This window comes from Esox lucius, chromosome 23, assembly GCF_011004845.1.
Source record: "Esox lucius isolate fEsoLuc1 chromosome 23, fEsoLuc1.pri, whole genome shotgun sequence".
Taxonomy (NCBI): domain Eukaryota; kingdom Metazoa; phylum Chordata; class Actinopteri; order Esociformes; family Esocidae; genus Esox; species Esox lucius.
Window position 1 is genome coordinate 1,439,137 of NC_047591.1, and position 18,617 is coordinate 1,457,753.

The 18,617-nt window shown below is 42.0% G+C and overlaps 1 protein-coding gene across 2 annotated transcripts in view; it reads right to left on the reverse strand.

Moving 5' to 3' along the window:
* The window catches only part of tmtc1 (transmembrane O-mannosyltransferase targeting cadherins 1), a 314,311-nt gene that overhangs the window by 145,549 nt on the left and 150,145 nt on the right, over positions 1 to 18,617 (reverse strand). For both annotated transcript variants that reach the window (XM_034290060.1, XM_034290061.1), the window contains one exon: positions 1,347 to 1,468. In XM_034290060.1, the coding sequence (XP_034145951.1) occupies positions 1,347 to 1,468 (122 nt within the window). The remainder of the gene's footprint in view (positions 1 to 1,346; positions 1,469 to 18,617) is intronic.

Below are 18,617 nucleotides of genomic sequence, written 5' to 3' on the forward strand. Positions count from 1 at the left end.
TTTTTTAAATCTCAAAGATTTCAGTCTGTTTTTCAATTGAATTGTTCACGTTATAGGTCACATTAAAGGTGGAAAAAGTTCTGACATGATTTATCTTTGTCTAATTATTTTACATCACAATAACCTGGTATTTTAACAGGGGTATGTAGACTTTTTATATCTACTGTACCTCTCTATTTTAATGCAACCCCACATATGTTTTGTATTTACTAGAAAATAAGAGAAATACCCAACTCAGTTCACTCTCCTAAAATACACTGTAAGTAACAGTATTTTTGGCAGACAGACTGCATTATAAATTCAGTGAGTTAGAGAAGAAAGTACGGATTTTTACACTTCTCTGCCACCCAAGGCTTCCTCCAGGAAGCACACTAAATACACAGCCTGTAGGACTGACTTTCAAAGCCCAGAGAAACAGTGAGTGCTTGTGTATAGTTGTAACTGTATTTGTGTGTATTTGTTGTAACTGTATTTGTGTGTATCTGTATGTGTGTCCTGGTGGAAAAAAATGTCCACCAGGATAGTAAAATATGAAATATTTGACCTTGTAAGGACAATTGTTGCCCCCTATGAGGAAAAAGTATTTTTGCCATTCGGGGTTAGATTTAATGTTCAGGGTTGGGTCCCCAAAAAGATAGTAATGCATGAAGTGTGTGTGCGTGTGTGCGCATGCGTGTGTAAACTTAAAGAGCAGAGGCCTCAGGTCACCTGTCTGAGTCAGATCTCTTGCCCCTATGGCCCTGAAGTAATTTACAGAAGACTCTTTCACACGCACAAGCACACACACAGAACAGAGAGAGATATGGTGTGAAAAAGAGAAGAGGTGAGAAGAAGAACATTGACAAATATAATATGATTTTCATATAAAAAAATACAAAAATACATTGGAGCAGGTAAGTAGGGAAACCACTGAAATCTCTAAAGAAAGAATGGGGTCTTTAGAAAGATGGAAAGATTGGAAAGATGGTTGACACACATTTACCCTGCAATGGCAGAGTACAAATGGAGAGAGGAGAGATAAAAAAGAGAGAAGAAAGAGGAGAGATACAGACATAGACAAACAAAAAGAGATACAGAGGGACAGAGAAGGATACAGATAGACTAAGAGGGAGGAGACAGAGAGGGAGGAGAGATAGATAAAAAGAGAGCAAGCGATACCACAGTGACACAAACACACACAAGTGCAATAAGGTCAGCCAAAATAGTATTCACACTATTGCAGAGGGAGAATTACAACATTTAATTAAAAACCAACCAAGCCTAGAGTGGTTCAGAACTAGTAAAACACATACAACACACACGCACATACACACATCATCTGCAATAAAACACACACACAGACTTACCTGGGCATGTAGAGGACTCTCTCTGCAACCACAAAGCCCACCCTGAAGAAGAGGTTACTGGCCGGAATGAAGGGAAAAACCAGGAGCAAAACTCCCACCAACACCTCCTTACTCCCCAGCCTCTACAAGGACAGAGAGAGGGGGGGGAGGTATAAGGAGAAGATGAAAAGAGATTGACGCAGGAAGTGTTAGAGGGGATGAAGGGAGAACATAAGAGAGGGGTGGAGGTTGAAAGGAGAGATGGGGGGACAGGGTAATATGGGGGTGAGAGCAGAACAGGGGAGAAACAAAACAGAGCAGATACATTTTAAATAATTTTACCTTCTGCCCTCATTCTATATGCAAAATGTCCACATATTGTATGATGTTAGGTAAGATAATATGTATTTAGTAGCTTTATATTTGAATAAAATGTGTGCCATTGAATGAACTGCAGCAACTGAATTACTGCATTGCATGTTTCACATTTTAATGTGGTGGGTGATACGTCATTTAGACCATCACTTGTTGTTTCAAATGGGCCATGTGGTAAGCTGTCAATCAAATTGTCAGTGAAAATGGTTTTTAAATGGTTAGATACTGATTATGAATGGTTAAAGACAGGATTAAGGTTTGAGAAAGGCATTAAAACCCAACCCTCTCGAAAGTCAATGGTTTAAATGGCCCACCATCTTCCTCATCAACAATGCAACAGATTAATTGTATTTGTCACTTTTCTGCCATTCACACTCAGTATCCAAAAATGACTAACTCCCTAAGCTATTCATTTTTAATTACAGGGAAAAATCCCTCTGTGCTTTTTCCATTCCAAACATAGCTGGCACATTTATTTATACAAACAGAACCTAATTGGTCTAATGACTGTGCCCTCTGTAATGGTGTTGATTCCCTCATTAGACTAATGAGAGACACAAAGCCGCATGTCTTGATTAAGCTGCCGATCCAAAACATGTTTTATTCTCCTGTCAACTGCCTAATCACAAAGCGGACAGATTATACACCATCCATGCATAGACAGGAATCCTATAAAAAGATAATTTGCTAATTACCTAGAGACATACAGTAATCTGCAAAAGTCTTAGGCCTCAAACTCATTAAAACCATTTTCTAAGCAGTGATTATTTGTTTGAAAAAATTCTAGAAAAATTTAATTAAATGAAAACAAGTATTATCATAATATATAGTGACAAAAACTTACAGTGATTTAAAAGCAAGTTAGTATTTTGTGTAGCCACCCTTTTGCTTTGGTAAAGGGTTGTTTCACTTTTTCAGTATATCTTCCTTTAAGTGACTTGCAGAACTTGCCATACATCTTTTTTTGAATTTAGCTGCTTTTGGCTTCGGTTTTTATGTTCTTTTTGAAGTTGGAGCTTTGAGGTAGCGTATCTAATACTTTTAGTGTTCCATCTGCAGATTCCTCACCAAGTAGGTCTTAGGGACGTTTAGGATAACGTTGTTCTGACCCCAAATATAAACCTTAAACCAAAAACGTAATTCGTTACCCTACGCCCTAAACATAATGCTAACTCCTAAACCTAACCCATAATACCTAACCCTAAATACTAAATGTAAATATCTATAAAGTCCAAACCTTACCTTACAAAGGGATAGTAATCATCTTAGGAATTTCATGATGTTGCCCCTCGCTCTGACCATGAAGCCCCAAAAAGCATTGTACGCTTACCGCCACCATGGCCGTAAGTGTCCATGCTATTGTCATTGTATTTACTGAATCAAACCTCGCCGTTTTGGAAATTGTGTTAAACTGGGAAATTCCGACCCCCCCAGTGGGAGAAAACACCTGAATGGTTTTTGAGAGCTCCGAGATGTAACGTTAGGTTTGTCATCACTAGACATGGCAGCGTCTGAGGTAAAGTTAGCCTTAACGTTAATTGACATTCAGTTGCCTGCATAGATAATAGAACAGTAGATGGGCTGATGTCATAGATTCCCTATAAATCAGAATGGAGCAATTTGACAGCCATCTTTCCTGGGATAATTCTAAACAATCTACAATACTAACACATGGTAGAAGTTGCATTTCAGTTCTTGTAACAGTTACAATTCCTTAATAATATATTAATGGCCACTGTCATGCATAGCATAATACATAAAATCTGTTGTACTTTTCAGAATATTAACAAACAAATCCATTTGAAATAGTTTTCAATCATTTATTATTTTAAGAGTACAAAATGGCTATGGTCTTATGTTGGAAGATACAGGATAGTACTTTAAATACAGTGCAAATGTATATTTCTATATTTCCAAAAATAAAAATTATGTATATACAATACTTATCATAACGTATCATAATTTAAGCTATGGAGCAGCTATGGAGCAGCTGCTAAACCACACTGTGGTGTGTGATTGTGCAGTAGTAGAAGTTCACAAGGATCTTGGGGGACATGCAGACTTTCTTCAGCCTCCTCAAAAAGTACAGTCGCTGCTGTGCCTTTTTGACCAGGGCTGAGTTGTTGAGGGTCCAGGAGAGATCCTCGGAGATGTGGACACCGAGGAATTTGACACTGGATACGCGCTCCATCTCAGAACCTTCGATGAGTACTGGGGCAAGGCTGCAGCCTTTAGAATTTGTGGGTGAATAGGGAATGACAGTGTTGAATACTGAATAGCATTCTCACATAGGTGTTGGTTTTGTCCAGTTAGGTTAGGGCAGACAGGACTTGGTGGGCCAGAACTAGTCTTTCGAGGCACTTCATGATTGTGGGGATGAGTGCAGAAGTCATTCAGGCTAGACACCGTTGACTGCTTCAGCAATGGCACAATGGTTGCGGTCTTGAAGCACTTTCGGACAACCGCCTCTGCCAGTGACGTGTTAAAGATGGCGGTAAAGACCTCGGCCAGCTGCCCAGCACATGCTCTGAGCACTGTTATGGACCTTTCTTGAACTGATGTATTCTTCCTGATTAAAGGACCCATATGTAGATGAGAAAAGGAATGCTGATTGTGCTGTGGAAAAGGAAGTATGAGGTGTCGAGGTAAACGTAAATCTTCAGCAGGATGGGGGTAGATCCAGATCAATGGGTTTTAGGACAGGATAGAGGAAGATACACAATAGGGGGTAGGATGGATAAGGAACATATGTTGTTTTATGGTACGACCATGTAGATTCTTATCCCCACCCATTCCTCTATAAGTATGGAATATACTTCCAAATGCTTTAGAGACTATTCACTGTTAACCTGTGTACTCTCTCCTTGCAAGAATAAAACAGTTTATTGTGCCACTGAGTTTTCCTCTGTCTTACCTACCATTTTCGTAAATCGTTTGGACTTTAGAAATTGCCCTTACAATATGGGGTGCTCGTTCGGGATCTTAATCCTGCTTGGTTCAAGTCTTTTTCCAAACAGGTTAACCATGCATGGCCAGAGAGAGGTCTCTGGAGCTCAAGCCTCCCCCGAAAGAGGGCTATCCTTTGAGGGGTTTGAGAAGGAGTGCCTGACTGGAGCTGTGACTCGTGCCTGATCAGTACAGGTTTCCAGAGGAAATAGAATTTTGGAGGTAAGAGCATAATACAGTCGGAAATAGGCCATTGGGACATGTGTTAGGGCACATTTTAAATCTGCAGTTATATTATCTCACTTACGGGCCGACGGGTCTATTAATATGTGTTAGGGCACGTTAATTGAGATGATTTGTTTGCGTTAAGTATAAGAGTGTTAGGGCACCTTTTTACGTTAGGGCGCAGATATGTGTTAGGGCACATTATTTAGAATAAAATAGATCTTGTTTTTCGCCACATACTTTTTTTTTTTACCAGGTTTTCTAAACATGGGCAGGTGCAGCAGTAAAACATTGATTGTCCCTTGTGGTTAATTTGGACCGGCTGAGATAATGAAAGATAAGTATGGTGTTTGGACTTTTGTATCTCTGGGAGTTTTGGGGATTTCCGAAGAATGGCAGCTTAAGCCAAAGACAGTTGCATGGATTGAAAGAGATGTTGGAGGAATACGAGCGGGGGGAAATTAAGAAAATACAGAAGTCAAGTGGAAAGCTTATGGTATGTGGAAAGCAGAGACTGATAAAAGTTTTTGACAGAGTAGTGTAGGGACTACTGATCAATAAAAACGTTATCGAGGCAGTATATGCGCGCGCACCAATTGTACCTGATCCATATACAATTATGACACAAGTCCCGGGCAATAGTACATTTTTTCTGTGGTCGACCTGGCTAACGCATTTTTTTGTATTCCTGTGCACAAGGATTCACAATTTTGGTTTGCATTTGAATTCCCTGGCCAATTGTACACGTAATTGCATTAAGGTTATTGTGAATATCCTGTTGTGTTTGCGTCCACACTAAAAGATAACTTGGAAGGGTTCCAATTTAAACAGGGCAGTACCCTTATCCAATACGTTGATGATCTTATTGTCTGTTCCCCAGATGAAGATACGTGTGAAAAAGACACTGTGCTGTTGTTACAGTACTTGGCCTTGCAAGGTCATAAAGCCAGTTAGAATAAGCTACAGTTTGTCCAGAAGGAAGTAATTTTTCTGGGCCATACACTAGGGTAAACGTCTCAGTACAGACAGGATAGAATGCACTATTGGCATCCCAAAACCTCTTACTAAAACCCAGCTTCTGTCCTTTCTGGGCATGACATGTTCTTGTAGGCAATGGGTCCCTGAATATGCGCGTTTGGTACAGCCCTTGTAGGATCACATGAGAGTAGTGTGGACTCCTGAGGTTGATGCTTCTTTTACTTCTTTGAAACAGGCTCTGGCTACCTCTCCTACTAGGGCTCCCTGATTCTAAAAATAAGTATATTCAAGCAGTGTGTGAAAAGGATGGCTATATGTCCTCTGTATTAATATAGAAACATGGTGATAAGTTGAGGCCAAATGCATACTTCTCTAATAAATTGTCTGAGGGCTGTGGCAGCAGCAGCAGACGCTGTTTTGCGATCATAGCCTCTGGTGTGTTATCAGCCACTTGAGCTACGAGTTCCTCACTCTGTTGCCTCTATTTTGTTAGAACACAAGACTATTCATCTTTCAGGTTCTAGGTTTCTGCATTCCCATAACGTTTTACTGTTGTTACCCCATGTAACTGTTGTGAGGAGTCCTGTTTTGAATCAAGCCACTTTCCTCCCCACGGAGGTAGATGGCAAGCTGCACGACTGCCTCTCTGCTATTAACAAACAGTGTACACCTCGTGATGACTTGTCTTATGAACCTCTACCCAATAGTGACCATTTTTTATGTTGATGGATCTGCTAGTAAATCTCCTACCTTCACTGTCAATAATGTGGGTTATGCCATTGTCACTGATCATGATGTGGTTGAGGGTCACAGACTGCCAAACCATCTCTCCGCTCAGGCTTGCATCCTTGCTGAGGTTCAAAGTGTTACCATTTACACAGACAGTAGATATGCTTTTGGTGTTGTGCATGACTTTGGTACATTGTGGAAATTGTATTACTTATTCTGGTGCACAGCTCCAACATGGAGCTGTTTTGTTACCTAAGGCAGTGGCCATATGTAAATGTGAGGCCCATACTACAGGCAGAGATGTTGTTTCCCTTGGCAATCGCAGAGCAGATGCAGCTGCCAAAGCTGCTGCTCAGGCCCCCCCTCATTCTGCTCTTCAGATGACCCATCTGACCCCTACGGTCTCCCTCTCTGACCTTGCTGAAGCACAATCTCAGGCTTCACCTAAAGAGAGAACCGCTTGGAAAAAAGCAGGGGCATCCTATGTGAATACGTTTTGGATAGGCCCTAATGGTTACCCCTGTTTACCAAAATGTCTGTTTAATTTCTATGCGGTGCTCTCACATGGAAAAGGTCACGCTTCAAAAGGGGGGATGGTAAATATGGTAAATAAGTATTGGTATACACAAGGCTTTACGATTGATGCTCAACATGTTTGATCCTTGATCCTCCCCCCGATGGCTCCTCTGACCATGTGATGATGGATTTTATTGAGTGGAACCCCTGCGAGGGAAATAAATATTGTGTTGTGTTTGTTGATATGTTTTCTAAATGGGTTGAGGCTTTCCCGGCTGGGAAGGCTGATGCATCGGCTGTTGCTAAGGCACTGTTGACTGAAATCATACCCAGATGGGGAATTCCTAAGAAACTGTGAAGTGACAATGGATCACTTTTTGAACGGAGCCATTCAGAAGATGTCTGAGTACCTTGGAGTTGATCTGAAGACTCACTGTGCCTACCACCCGCACAGTGGAGGGGCAGTGGTGAGAGTAAATTTAACTATTAAAATGAAACTCTCAAAGTTAGGTGAAGAGACAGTAACCATCAACACAGCCTGCGACCATGGAGCCAGAGAGCCAAGGACCATGGAACCCCTTCAGGAGGTCTGAAGGAATGAGATTGTCACGTCCTGGCTGTTTTTTGGTTTCCCCAATTGGAGGCAGGTGTTGGTTATTGCCTCCAAATGGGGACCCTATTTAAGTTCAGTTTGTTGGCCATGTTGGTGTGGTTCATTTTGGTTTTGTCCTGTTGATGTTAACCCACGTCACTGGTTGCTGCCTTTTGTTTTGTTTGAGTTTTGTTTTCATTAAAACATGGATTATCTCCAGTACCTCTACTCTGCGCCTGTGTCCTTCTCCTCCCACGACCGTGACAGAGATGCACCATTCCTCCAGTATTTTCGTTTTCATTCCGATAGTGTAGATTTTTAAACCGCACTATGATGATCATGGACAGACTGTAAATATGACACCTAATGAAGCAAGGAAAGAGACATTTGTACACCATGAGAAAAGGCTTGAATGACAGATACAGATAAGGCCTGATTTTGAACAGACTATGTTAATTTCTTGTGACATGATTAACTGTCCCCTGGATGGGGATTGCTATGTACTGACAAGCCCAGTGTTGAAGGATAATAAGTGGTATTGGACTCACCTAAATACAGGTGGGAGCACTATGTTCCCCTCCTCATACTATATTCCCAACCATGTGAATAGGTGGAGATGATGATGATTGATTATTGTACTGTTAACATTTCCAAACCACTAGGAGTGAGCCAGGATTACTGGTGTTTCAGTACTAATGAAGATCATCAAACAGCCCTTGCAGATCATCTGACTACCCTAAAGGTAGACTCGCTATGATATGTCCCTTAACAGTTGCACGTACTACTGTGGTTCCTACTCTTGTTCCATGTCGTCCTAAGCCAGGTAGAGTAATGGGAGCACCGTTAGAGAATTGAAAACATTAGGATCCCTTAGGATAATGGTTGACTATGCAAAGCACAAGAACATGACTAATTGTTGGATCTGTCAACACATACTAACATCCTCACGTTCCCCTATGTTAACCACTATCCCATTTTCAGTAGCAGACTGGCAGGCGCATGATTGGACGGAGGTGGCAACACAAATGACGATGCCAGATAAGGACTGTTATACCCCGTCAGCCATTCCTGACCAGCCTAGTGAGGCTAACTTATATTTGGTCTATTTGGTGATGGTAGAATTTAACAATCGCCGTCATCCTGTGGGGGTGAATATATTCAAATGATTTAGGTTAACCTACACCGAGCGAATAGCAGCATGTGGCTTCACTGTAAGGATACAAATGATCCTGGTGCAGACAGACTGTCGCACCAAGGAGGATGAAGTCAGATCAGGTATGACCTGTAATCCCTTACCCTCAGGTTTCTCTGTTCGTATTGATGCAGTGGTTAACTATATCCCATGGGAAACATACATGAACATAAATTCAATGACCATCAATTTGCATAATTGTTCCACACCTGCTATACCTGAGAAGCTCAGTTTGCGTGATTGTGCCCAGACTTGGTCACCAATACATGTTTATGAATTGCATAATGTCTTGCTCAGTAATACAGATTACACAAAGTGATTGTTCCACCACAACTCATACCAGCCTTACGGCTCTAGGAGCTTTGCCGAAGCAGGTCTATATAGTCTGTGGTTGCATTCCTGGAGACGCAGGTGGGGTATGCTATATGGCGTACTTGGTCCCTTTGATTAGGCGAGCCGACCACAGGGAAATGGCAGCCTTACATCAATCCCAACTTTGCCATAAGAGAACACTCAATGTATATTCAGTATATTGATACCAAGTTATGGCACATACACCTCACAGGAAGAGATAATAGCCCTGTCCACAGTGTTGGAGAAACACATGAATTTGACAACTGACACGATTGCAGCAATAGGCATGGAGCTGAGTGAAACCCGTTCAGTTGCTCTACAAAATAGAATGGCACTAGATATGATTCTGACTTCCCAGGGCAGTGTCTGTAAGGTGGTGGGATCTGAGTGTTTTTCATTTATCCCTGATACATCACAAAAGGTAATTAATTTAGTCCAAGAAACTAATAAAGGTATAGAAGAGCTTCATATGGTTCATGGGTGGGACCCATTCTCATACAGGTTATCCTGTATGGTTGGTCCCTGGAGGATGACAATATACAAGTTATTGACTACTGCCTTTGCTGCTATTGCCCTTTTGTTTGTTTGTGGTATATTTTTGTCTTGTTTAATAAAAATGTGTTTCTATGTTTGCAACACAGGTAATGGTCCAGAAGCATGTAAAAGTCAGACATTTCAGATTTGTTCCCGTTCCCAAACTACTGTGATGATGATATCATAAAAGATCATGTTGTGTAAGAGTGTTGTTAGTAGTAGTTTAAAGCTTAATGAGTTGATCATTTCATGATATAGGGCAGATTGTTATGGGAGTTTCTTGAACTGATGTATTCTTCCTGATTAAAGGACTGAGTCCCCATGTTTAGATAAGAAAAGGAATGTTGATTGTGCTGTGGGAAAGGAAGTATGAGGTGCTGAGGTAAATGCAGGGGTAGATGCAGATCAATGGGTTTTAGGACAGGATAGAGGAAGATACACAACAGGGGGTAGGATGGAAAAGGAACATATGTTTTTTTATGGTACAACCATGCAGATTCTAACCCCCACCCATTCCTCTATAAGTATGTAATGTACTTCCAAATGCTTTAGAGACTATTTACCGTTACTTTGTAACATGTGTACTCTCTCCTTGCAAGAATAAAACAGTTTATTGTGCAACTTAGTTTTCCTCTGTCTTACCTACCATTTTCGTAAATCGTTTGGACATTACAGCACACACCCGGGGACGCCATAGGGTCCTGGGGTGTCCTCGCAATGTCCGGTGGGAGGTGAAGGTTTTCAAAAACTCTTCCTGTGCATAGTGCTTAGATGTCCAGGAATTCTTGTCGGCTATATAGAGTGTTTGCTGGGCTGTACTGAGTGAATAAGGTAAGAACTATTAAGTAAATGACTGCTAATAATATATATATATATTTTTTTTCTTATCAGCAATTCAAGTTGTTTATTTGTAAGCTCTAAAACCTCCGATGTCACTCAATGGCCTTTGTGCCCTGGCCTGTGGCCTTAGTGCCCTAAACATTTCTGTGACACCGAAGGACAAATTGCCTTGCCCCTAAATTGACTAAATTCCAAGTGAGATGGTAATACATGTACACACTTTTTCTCTTGGTTCCGCATCTTTTCTACTGAACCATGCTGTCTAAACAGTGTGTTTAAATTGACCTTTAAAAAAGACCTGTGAATGGCTGGATCGGGGGGTGTCAGGTCGTTGATGGTATCTCTCCATGTGTCAGTGGTTCTCTGTGTGTCATTCCAAAACAGGTCCCTCAGGGTCCATTGAGGCCCGCTACTATTGGTTTGTTCAGGGACAGCACCACCAGACTCCTGCCACGGACAACAGCTGATGCTAATGAGAATTACTCTCTCACTCTATCACTTTCTCTTCTACTTCCCACCCTCAATTCTCTCTCTGTCTGTAGCACTGCTTTTCTTTCAGCCAAATCCTTATCTCTCTGTCAACTGTCAGTCGTCTTCTTGTCCCCCACCAACACTTTACTTGCTTATCTTCTTTCTCTGCCTGTCAGTACCTCTTAATCTTTGCTTGGCTGGCTTGAGAAATTATGGAGAAAGGAAGACTGAAGCCAAAAGATGTCGGACTCAATGTCTGAAATGCTTTTCAATAACCATGGTGACGACAGCGGGGGGCAACAACAGCTGTCAAAATTCTTCAGCTGGAGATACTGGTGCTACAACCCTTGAGCTGACCCCCCCGAATATTTATTTCACTCATTAAAATGCAAATCAATTTATAAAATGTTTACATGCGTTTTTCGGGATTATTTTGTTATTATTCTGTCACTGTTTAAATAAACCTGCCATTTAAATTATAGACTGATCATTTCTTTGTCAGTGGCCAAACGTACAAAATCAATAGGGGATCAAATATTTTTTTCCCTCACTGTGTATAACTTTTGCAGAACATAGTATTTGTTTGTTAATTCCCTTTTATTTTGGTGAAAATGCGACTACCAACGACATTAATGTGTTATTTTTGAGCTTCTCTGTTAATTATTTTTGTTGAAGAGAATACCTATTAGTTGTCTTTAAACTCTTGCGGAAGCACTCAGCTCATGCTGGTTTCCATACAAGATCCAGAAAACATAATATAGTTTGATGAAAAAAGAGACAAAAAAACATCAGTTGTTTAGCGAGAGTAAACAGGTTTTTGGAAGTGTTCACCTGGCCATACAACCTGATAGGATGAAACCAAAGTCTACAGAATCTTGGCAAAGCTTTGTTTCACTTTGTAACATGTAGAGCTCAGATCAACTATATTGTAACTGCAATAAGCAACATTCTCAACCATCAACCTCTTAATAATGGCCCTCTATCACACATAACCAAGCAATTGCCACTCAAACAAAAATGTACCATGGTTGGCATAGTGAATATGACTGTGCATGTGTACAGTTGTGGCCAAAAGTTTTGAGAATGACACAAATATACATTTTCACAAAGTCTGCTGCCTCAGTTTTTATGATGGCAATTTGCATATACTCCAGAATGTTGTGAAGAGTGATCAGATTAAAGTCCCTCCTTGCCATGAAAATTAACTTAATCCCAAAAAAACAATTCACTGCATTTCAGGCCTGCCACAAAAGGACCAGCTGACATCATTTCAGTGATTCTCTCGTTAACACAGGTGAGAGTGTTGACAAGGACAAGGCTGGAGATCACTCTGTCATGCTGACTAAGTTAGAATAACAGACTGGAAGCTTTAAAAGGAGGGTGGTGCTTTAAAAGGAGGGTGGAATCATTGTTCTTCCTCTGTTTACCATGGTTACCTGCAAAGAAACATGTGCCATCATTATTGCCTTGCACAAAAAGGGCTTAACAGGCAAGGAAATTGTTGCTAGTACGATTGCACCTAAATCAACCATTCATTGGATCATCAAGAACTTCAAGGAGAGAGATTCATTTGTTGTGAAGAAGGCTTAAGCACACCCAAGAAAGTCCAGCAAGCGCCAGGACCGTCTCCTGTAGTTGATTCAGCTGAGGGATTGGGGCACCACCAGTAGGAGAGCTTGCTCAGGAATGGCAGCAAGCAGGTGTGAGTGCATCTGCACGCACAGTGAGGCGAAGACTTTTGGAGGATGGCCTTGTGTCAAGAAGGGCAGTAAAAGAAGCCACAAAAATCAGGGACAGACTGATATTCTGCAAAAGGTACAGGGATTGGACTGCTGAGGACTGGTGTAAAGTGATTTTCTCTGAAGAATCCCCATTCCGATTTTTTGGGGCATCCAGAAAAAAGTTTGTCCCGGAGAAGACAAGGTGAGCGCTACCATCAGTCTTGTGTTATGCCACCAGTAAAGCATCCTGAGACCATTCATGTGTGGGGTTGCTTCTCAGCCAAGGGAGTGGGCTCACTCACACTTTTGCCTAAGAACACAGCCATGAATAAAGAATGGTACAAACACATCCTCCGACAGCAACTTCACCCAACCATCTAAGAACAGTTTGATGACGAACAATGCTTTTTCCAGCAAAATGGAGCACCTTGCCTTAAGTTGCTCAGGTAACAAAACATCAAAATTTTGGGTCCATAGCCAGGAAACTCCCCAGACCTTAATCCCATTGAGAACTTGTGGTCAATCCGCAAGAAGCGGGTGGACAAACAAAACCCCACAAAAACTCCAAGCATTAATTATGCAGGAATGGGCTGCCATCAGTCAGGATGTGGCCCAGAAGTTAATTGAAAACATGCCATGGCGGATCGCAGAGGGCAACTCTTTGCATAAACTTAATGTAATGGTCAAAAAAAGCCTTTGACACTTATGAAATTCTTGTAATTATACTTCTGTATACCATAGTAAGATCTGACAAAAACATCTAAAGACACTTAGGAAGCGGACTTTGTAAAAAATATTTGATAAAGAAACCTTTGTTTGCAATTACAGAGATCATACGTTTCCTTTAATTCTTGACCAGGTTTCCACACACCGCAGCAGGGATTTTGGCACACTCCTCCATACAGACATTCTCCAGATCCTTCAGGTTTCGGGGCTGTCGCTGGGCAATACGGACTTTCAGCTCCCTCCAAAGATTTTCTGTTGGGTTCAGGTCTGGAGACTGGCTAGGCCACTCAAGGACCTTGAGATGCTTCTTACGGAGCCACTCCTTAGTTGCCCTGGCTGTGTGTTTCAGGTCGTTGTCATGCTGGAAGACCCAGCCACGGCCCATCTTCAATGCTCTTACTGAGAGAAGGAGGTTGTTGGCCAAGATCTTGCGATACATGGCCCCATCCATCCTCCCCTCAATACGGTGCAGTCGTCCTGTCCCCTTTGCAGAAAAGCATCCCCAAAGAATGATGTTTCCACCTCCTTGCTTCACGGTTGGGATGGTGTTCTTGGGGTTGTACTCATCCTTCTTCTTCCTCCAAACACGGCGAGTGGAGTTTCAGACCAAAAAGCTCTATTTTTGTCTCATCAGACCACATGACCTTTTCCCATTCTTCCTCTGGATCATCCAGATGGTTATTGGCAAACTTCAGACGGGCTTGGACATGCACTGGCTTGAGCAGGGGGACCTTGCGTGCGCTGCAGGATTTTAATCCATGACAGCGTAGTGTGTTACTAATGGTTTCCTTTTGGCTCTCTTCAGGTCATTGACCAGGTCCTGCCGTGTAGTTCTTGGCTGATCCCTCACCTTCCTCATGATCATTGATGCCCCACGAGGTGAGCTCTTGCATGGAGCCCCAGACTGAGGGAGATTGACCGTCATCTTGAACTACTTCCATTTTCTAATAATTGCGCCAACAGTTGTTGCCTTCTCACCAAGCTGCTTGCCTACTGTCCTGTAGCCCATCCCAGCCATGTGCAGGTCTACAATTTTATCCCTGATGTCCTTACACAGCTCTCTGGTCTTGGCTATTGTGGAGAGGTTGGAGTCTGTTTGATTGAGTGTGTGGACAGGTGTCTTTTATACAAGTAATGAGTTCAAACAGGTGCAGTTAATACAAGTAATGACTGGAGAACAGGAGGACTACTTAAAGAAAAACTAACATGTCTGTGAGAGCCGGAATTCTTACTGGTTGGTAGGTGATCAAATACTTATCATGCAATAAAATGCAAATTAATTATTTAAAAATCATAATTTTTTCAATGTGATTATCTGGATTTTAGTTTTAGATTCCATCTCTCACAGTTGAATTGAACCTATGATAAAATTACAGACCTCTACATGCTTTGTAAGTGGGAAAACCTGTAAAATCTGCAGTGTATCAAATACTTGTTCTCCGCACTGTAACTGCATTCAACAGCTTTCTAAACCACCAGTGTCTAATTCTTGACCGTAACGAAAGCATATGTAGAGGCATTTAAGTCTTCAAATTAATATATTTTAGTTATGTTCTCAAACCATTTAAATCCTTAAACAAAACACAATTAAATGGTATTTCAGTCCTTGGAAATGGTCTTGGAAAAAAGTACTTTTACATAATTGATACAAGCATAATCTGACTAGAGTGTTGTAGTTGAAAAAAAAGTAAATACACTTGTTTTCTATTTCTATGATTGAATATACCCTCCTCCAAAGAACATGAAAATGCTGTATTGCTCAAAATAAAGTTAAATTTTTTGCAATAGAAATCTAATTTCTAATAAACTGTGTTTACCAGTCAGTTTTGTTAATAATTGCATCAATATGCCCGTTCCTTCAGGAAGATGAATTGTATAGTTCAAAGTTGTATTTATTAAATGCACTGAAAAACACAGCGTCATTCTGAACAATGAAATTCTAGTGACATGGCACACGACATCTACACAGTAAGAAATAAGAAATATAAGAAGCAAAAATATAGCAAAAATATGCATAACATTGGAAACTAACAGCAATATTAAATAGGGTAGAACGGGGAATGTGAACAATATGGGTATAAGTATTTAATATAAAAAATATAATATCACTCAATCAAATTTACAACAGCAGTTGTCACAAAGTGCTTTACAGAGACACCCGGCCTTAAACCCCAAGGAGCAAACAACAGTAGTGTTGGATTTCAGTGGCTAGGAAAAACTCCCTAAGATGGCCGAATTTTAGGAAGAAACCTAAAGAGGACCCAGGCTCAGAGGGGTGACCAGTCCTCTTCTGGCTGTGCCGGGTGAGATATTAAGAGTCCAATTGGAATAATTAATACATTTCTCTGGGCAAAATCCAGAGTTTATTTGATTTTATGACCAGGTGGACAAGGACAGGGACAGCAACGGGCCCCCCAAACCAGGAAATCCGCAGGTGTGGACCAGGAGCTCATCTCCTCCTAAAATTTTAAACTGGAGGAAACTGAGAAAAGTTAGAAGTGCATTCCTCATATCCCCCAGCACAATAATATAACAGCGTAACACCTTGGAACTGAGACGGGGGGGTCCGGCAACACTGTGGCCCTACCCGGGGGAGGCCCCGGACAGGGCCCAACAGGCAGGAAATCAATCCACCCACATTGCCAGGCATCAACCAAAGGGACACCCACCAACCGCAACCCCCCTGAATGAGGGCAGAGTATCGCCAGCAGCGTAAAGCCCAATTGCACAAGTGCGCAACAGAGAGTCAACAACAAGCCAGTGACTCTTCCCCCAAAAGGCTAATTTAGGGGCTTCTCCATGCTTCATTGAAATATATAAATGTGTGTCATCAGCATAACAATGAAAGTTTACATTGTGATTTCGGATTACATTGCCCAGAGGGAGCATATATAGTGAGAACAATAATGGGCCCAGAACCAAGCCCAATATGGGTTTCCAGTCTCTCTAAGAGAAGGGAGTGATCAATAGTGTCAAAAGCAGCACTAAGATCAAGAAGCAACAGAACGGATGCGGAACCTTTGGCCATTAGAAGGTCATTTGTTACCTTCACGAGTGCAGTCTCAGTACTATGATGGGATCTGAAACCGGACTGGAGAATTTCATAAATGTTATTTGTCTTTAGGAAGGCATTAAGTTGTTAGGAAAGAGTTCGATATTGGCCTATAATTGTTTAATATGTCGGGGTCCAGATTAGATTTTTTTTAGAAGAGGCTTAATTTCCGCTATTTTTTGTGAGTTTGGTACACATCCGGAGGAAAGGGAGCAATTTATTATGTTCAGCATTGGCTGACCTAGCACAGGAAATAGCTCCTTAAGTAATTTTGTTGGAATCGGATCTAGCATCATTAAAGGGTTCAAAACCCTTTAATGAAGAAAAACATTTTGAGGACCGTAATGTCGCCTGGTATGGCGCAGCCGGGGCCCCACCCTGGAGCTAGGCCCGGGGTTGGGGCTCGTATGCGAGCGCCTGGTGGCCGGGCCTTTCCCCACAGGGTCCGGCCAGGCTCAGCCTGAAGGAGCGACGTGGGGCCTGTTATGGTAATTTTGAACTAAGGTACATTTGAGAAATGTCTGTCTTTCCATTTGGCTGATATGTAGATCTTTACTTTGATTGTGACACACATGTCTGTATAATATCAGAGGATTAACAGGCCATGTACTTGGGCCATGTCCTCCTGCCTAGAAGAAGGGTGTCAGTCTTTTGTTTCCACAGGAATGTGGTCCTTGGGGGGAGTAAGGTCAGTTGGCCCCTTTGGGTAAACACTACAGTAAACATTATGGCAGGAAGGATAAGGTGGGGGAAGATAGCATTTGACTTGTGTGATAGAACAAAGGGAAATGTGTTTGATTGACATGAGACAGATGGCAGCATCTTACCACACCCCTTTTTCCTATGTGATATATACGGTTGAATGAGCTATATTGAGTTAGAGACTCCTCAGACGATTATGTGTGTGTAAGCGGTTGACGCGTCTCTCATAATAGTCTCTGTGCATAATAATTAATAAAACGGTTATAATGTACAAAGAGAACTTTGTCTCTGTGTCCCTTACTCAGAGTGTCGATACATGGAATTACCATCACAATTTGGGGGCTCGTCCTCGGTTACTGTTCCTGTGGTCTCTTACTTTTTGGGATTCCTCAGTACTGGTACCCGGGCTTAAATTTCGAACTAGGGAGGTAAGGGCACTTTAGTTTTGTATACTAGGGGTTAGGGCTCCTTTTTGCGTTAGGGCGCGGGTATACTTGGGGTTAGGGCTCCTTTTTGCGTTAGGGCGCGAGTATACTTGGGGTTAGAGCTCCTTTTTGCATTAGGGCGCGAGTATACTTGGGGTTAGGGCTCCTTTTTGCGTTAGGGCGCAAGTATACTTGGGGTTAGGGCTCCTTTTTGCGTTAGGGCGCGAGTATACTTGGGGTTAGGGCTCCTTTTTGCGTTAGGGCGCATTTAAATTCTGCAGACAAGGTTAGGGCCTTGAACATCTCACTTACGGGCCGACGGGTCTATCGACGATGTTAAGGGCACGTTGATTGAGATGAAAGCGTTAGGGCGCTGGTATATGTGTTAGGGCACATTCGGTTTGAATGGTTATGAGATTTTTTAATAGAATAGAGTTTGTTTCGCTGCGTTTGTTTTTTTTTTTGCTGCTTTTGATGTTGGGTAAGTGTTGTGGTGGGTTTTCGGCGACGGTGTTTCTGTTTATGGTGTTTGGACATGTGAACAAATGTTCTTTGAGTGTTATTAGGTTTTTCCGGCGACTGGCGTTTTCGTTCGGTGATGGATGCGCGGCCTGTCGGGCAGATTGGAGGTAGATGGACGTGGTAACGTATGGAAGTTGCAGGAGGCGTGATGTGAAGTTGTTTGGAAGGCATAGGCTACGGTGTGTAGGGAGTGTTGACTGATGGAAGCTTTGGGAAAGTTTGTGTGGAGTATATTGATCTGTGTTGTAGTTTTTTTGCTCAGGTTAGATGGCTCGTTCTCCTCTGATTGCCCGTCATCCCACCCGCGGAGTTCAGCCGGACCGATACATGGTCCCATCCTGCCCGGCGACTGCATCGTTGGAGTCGTACAGTCGACGTGGCCAAGCTCTATG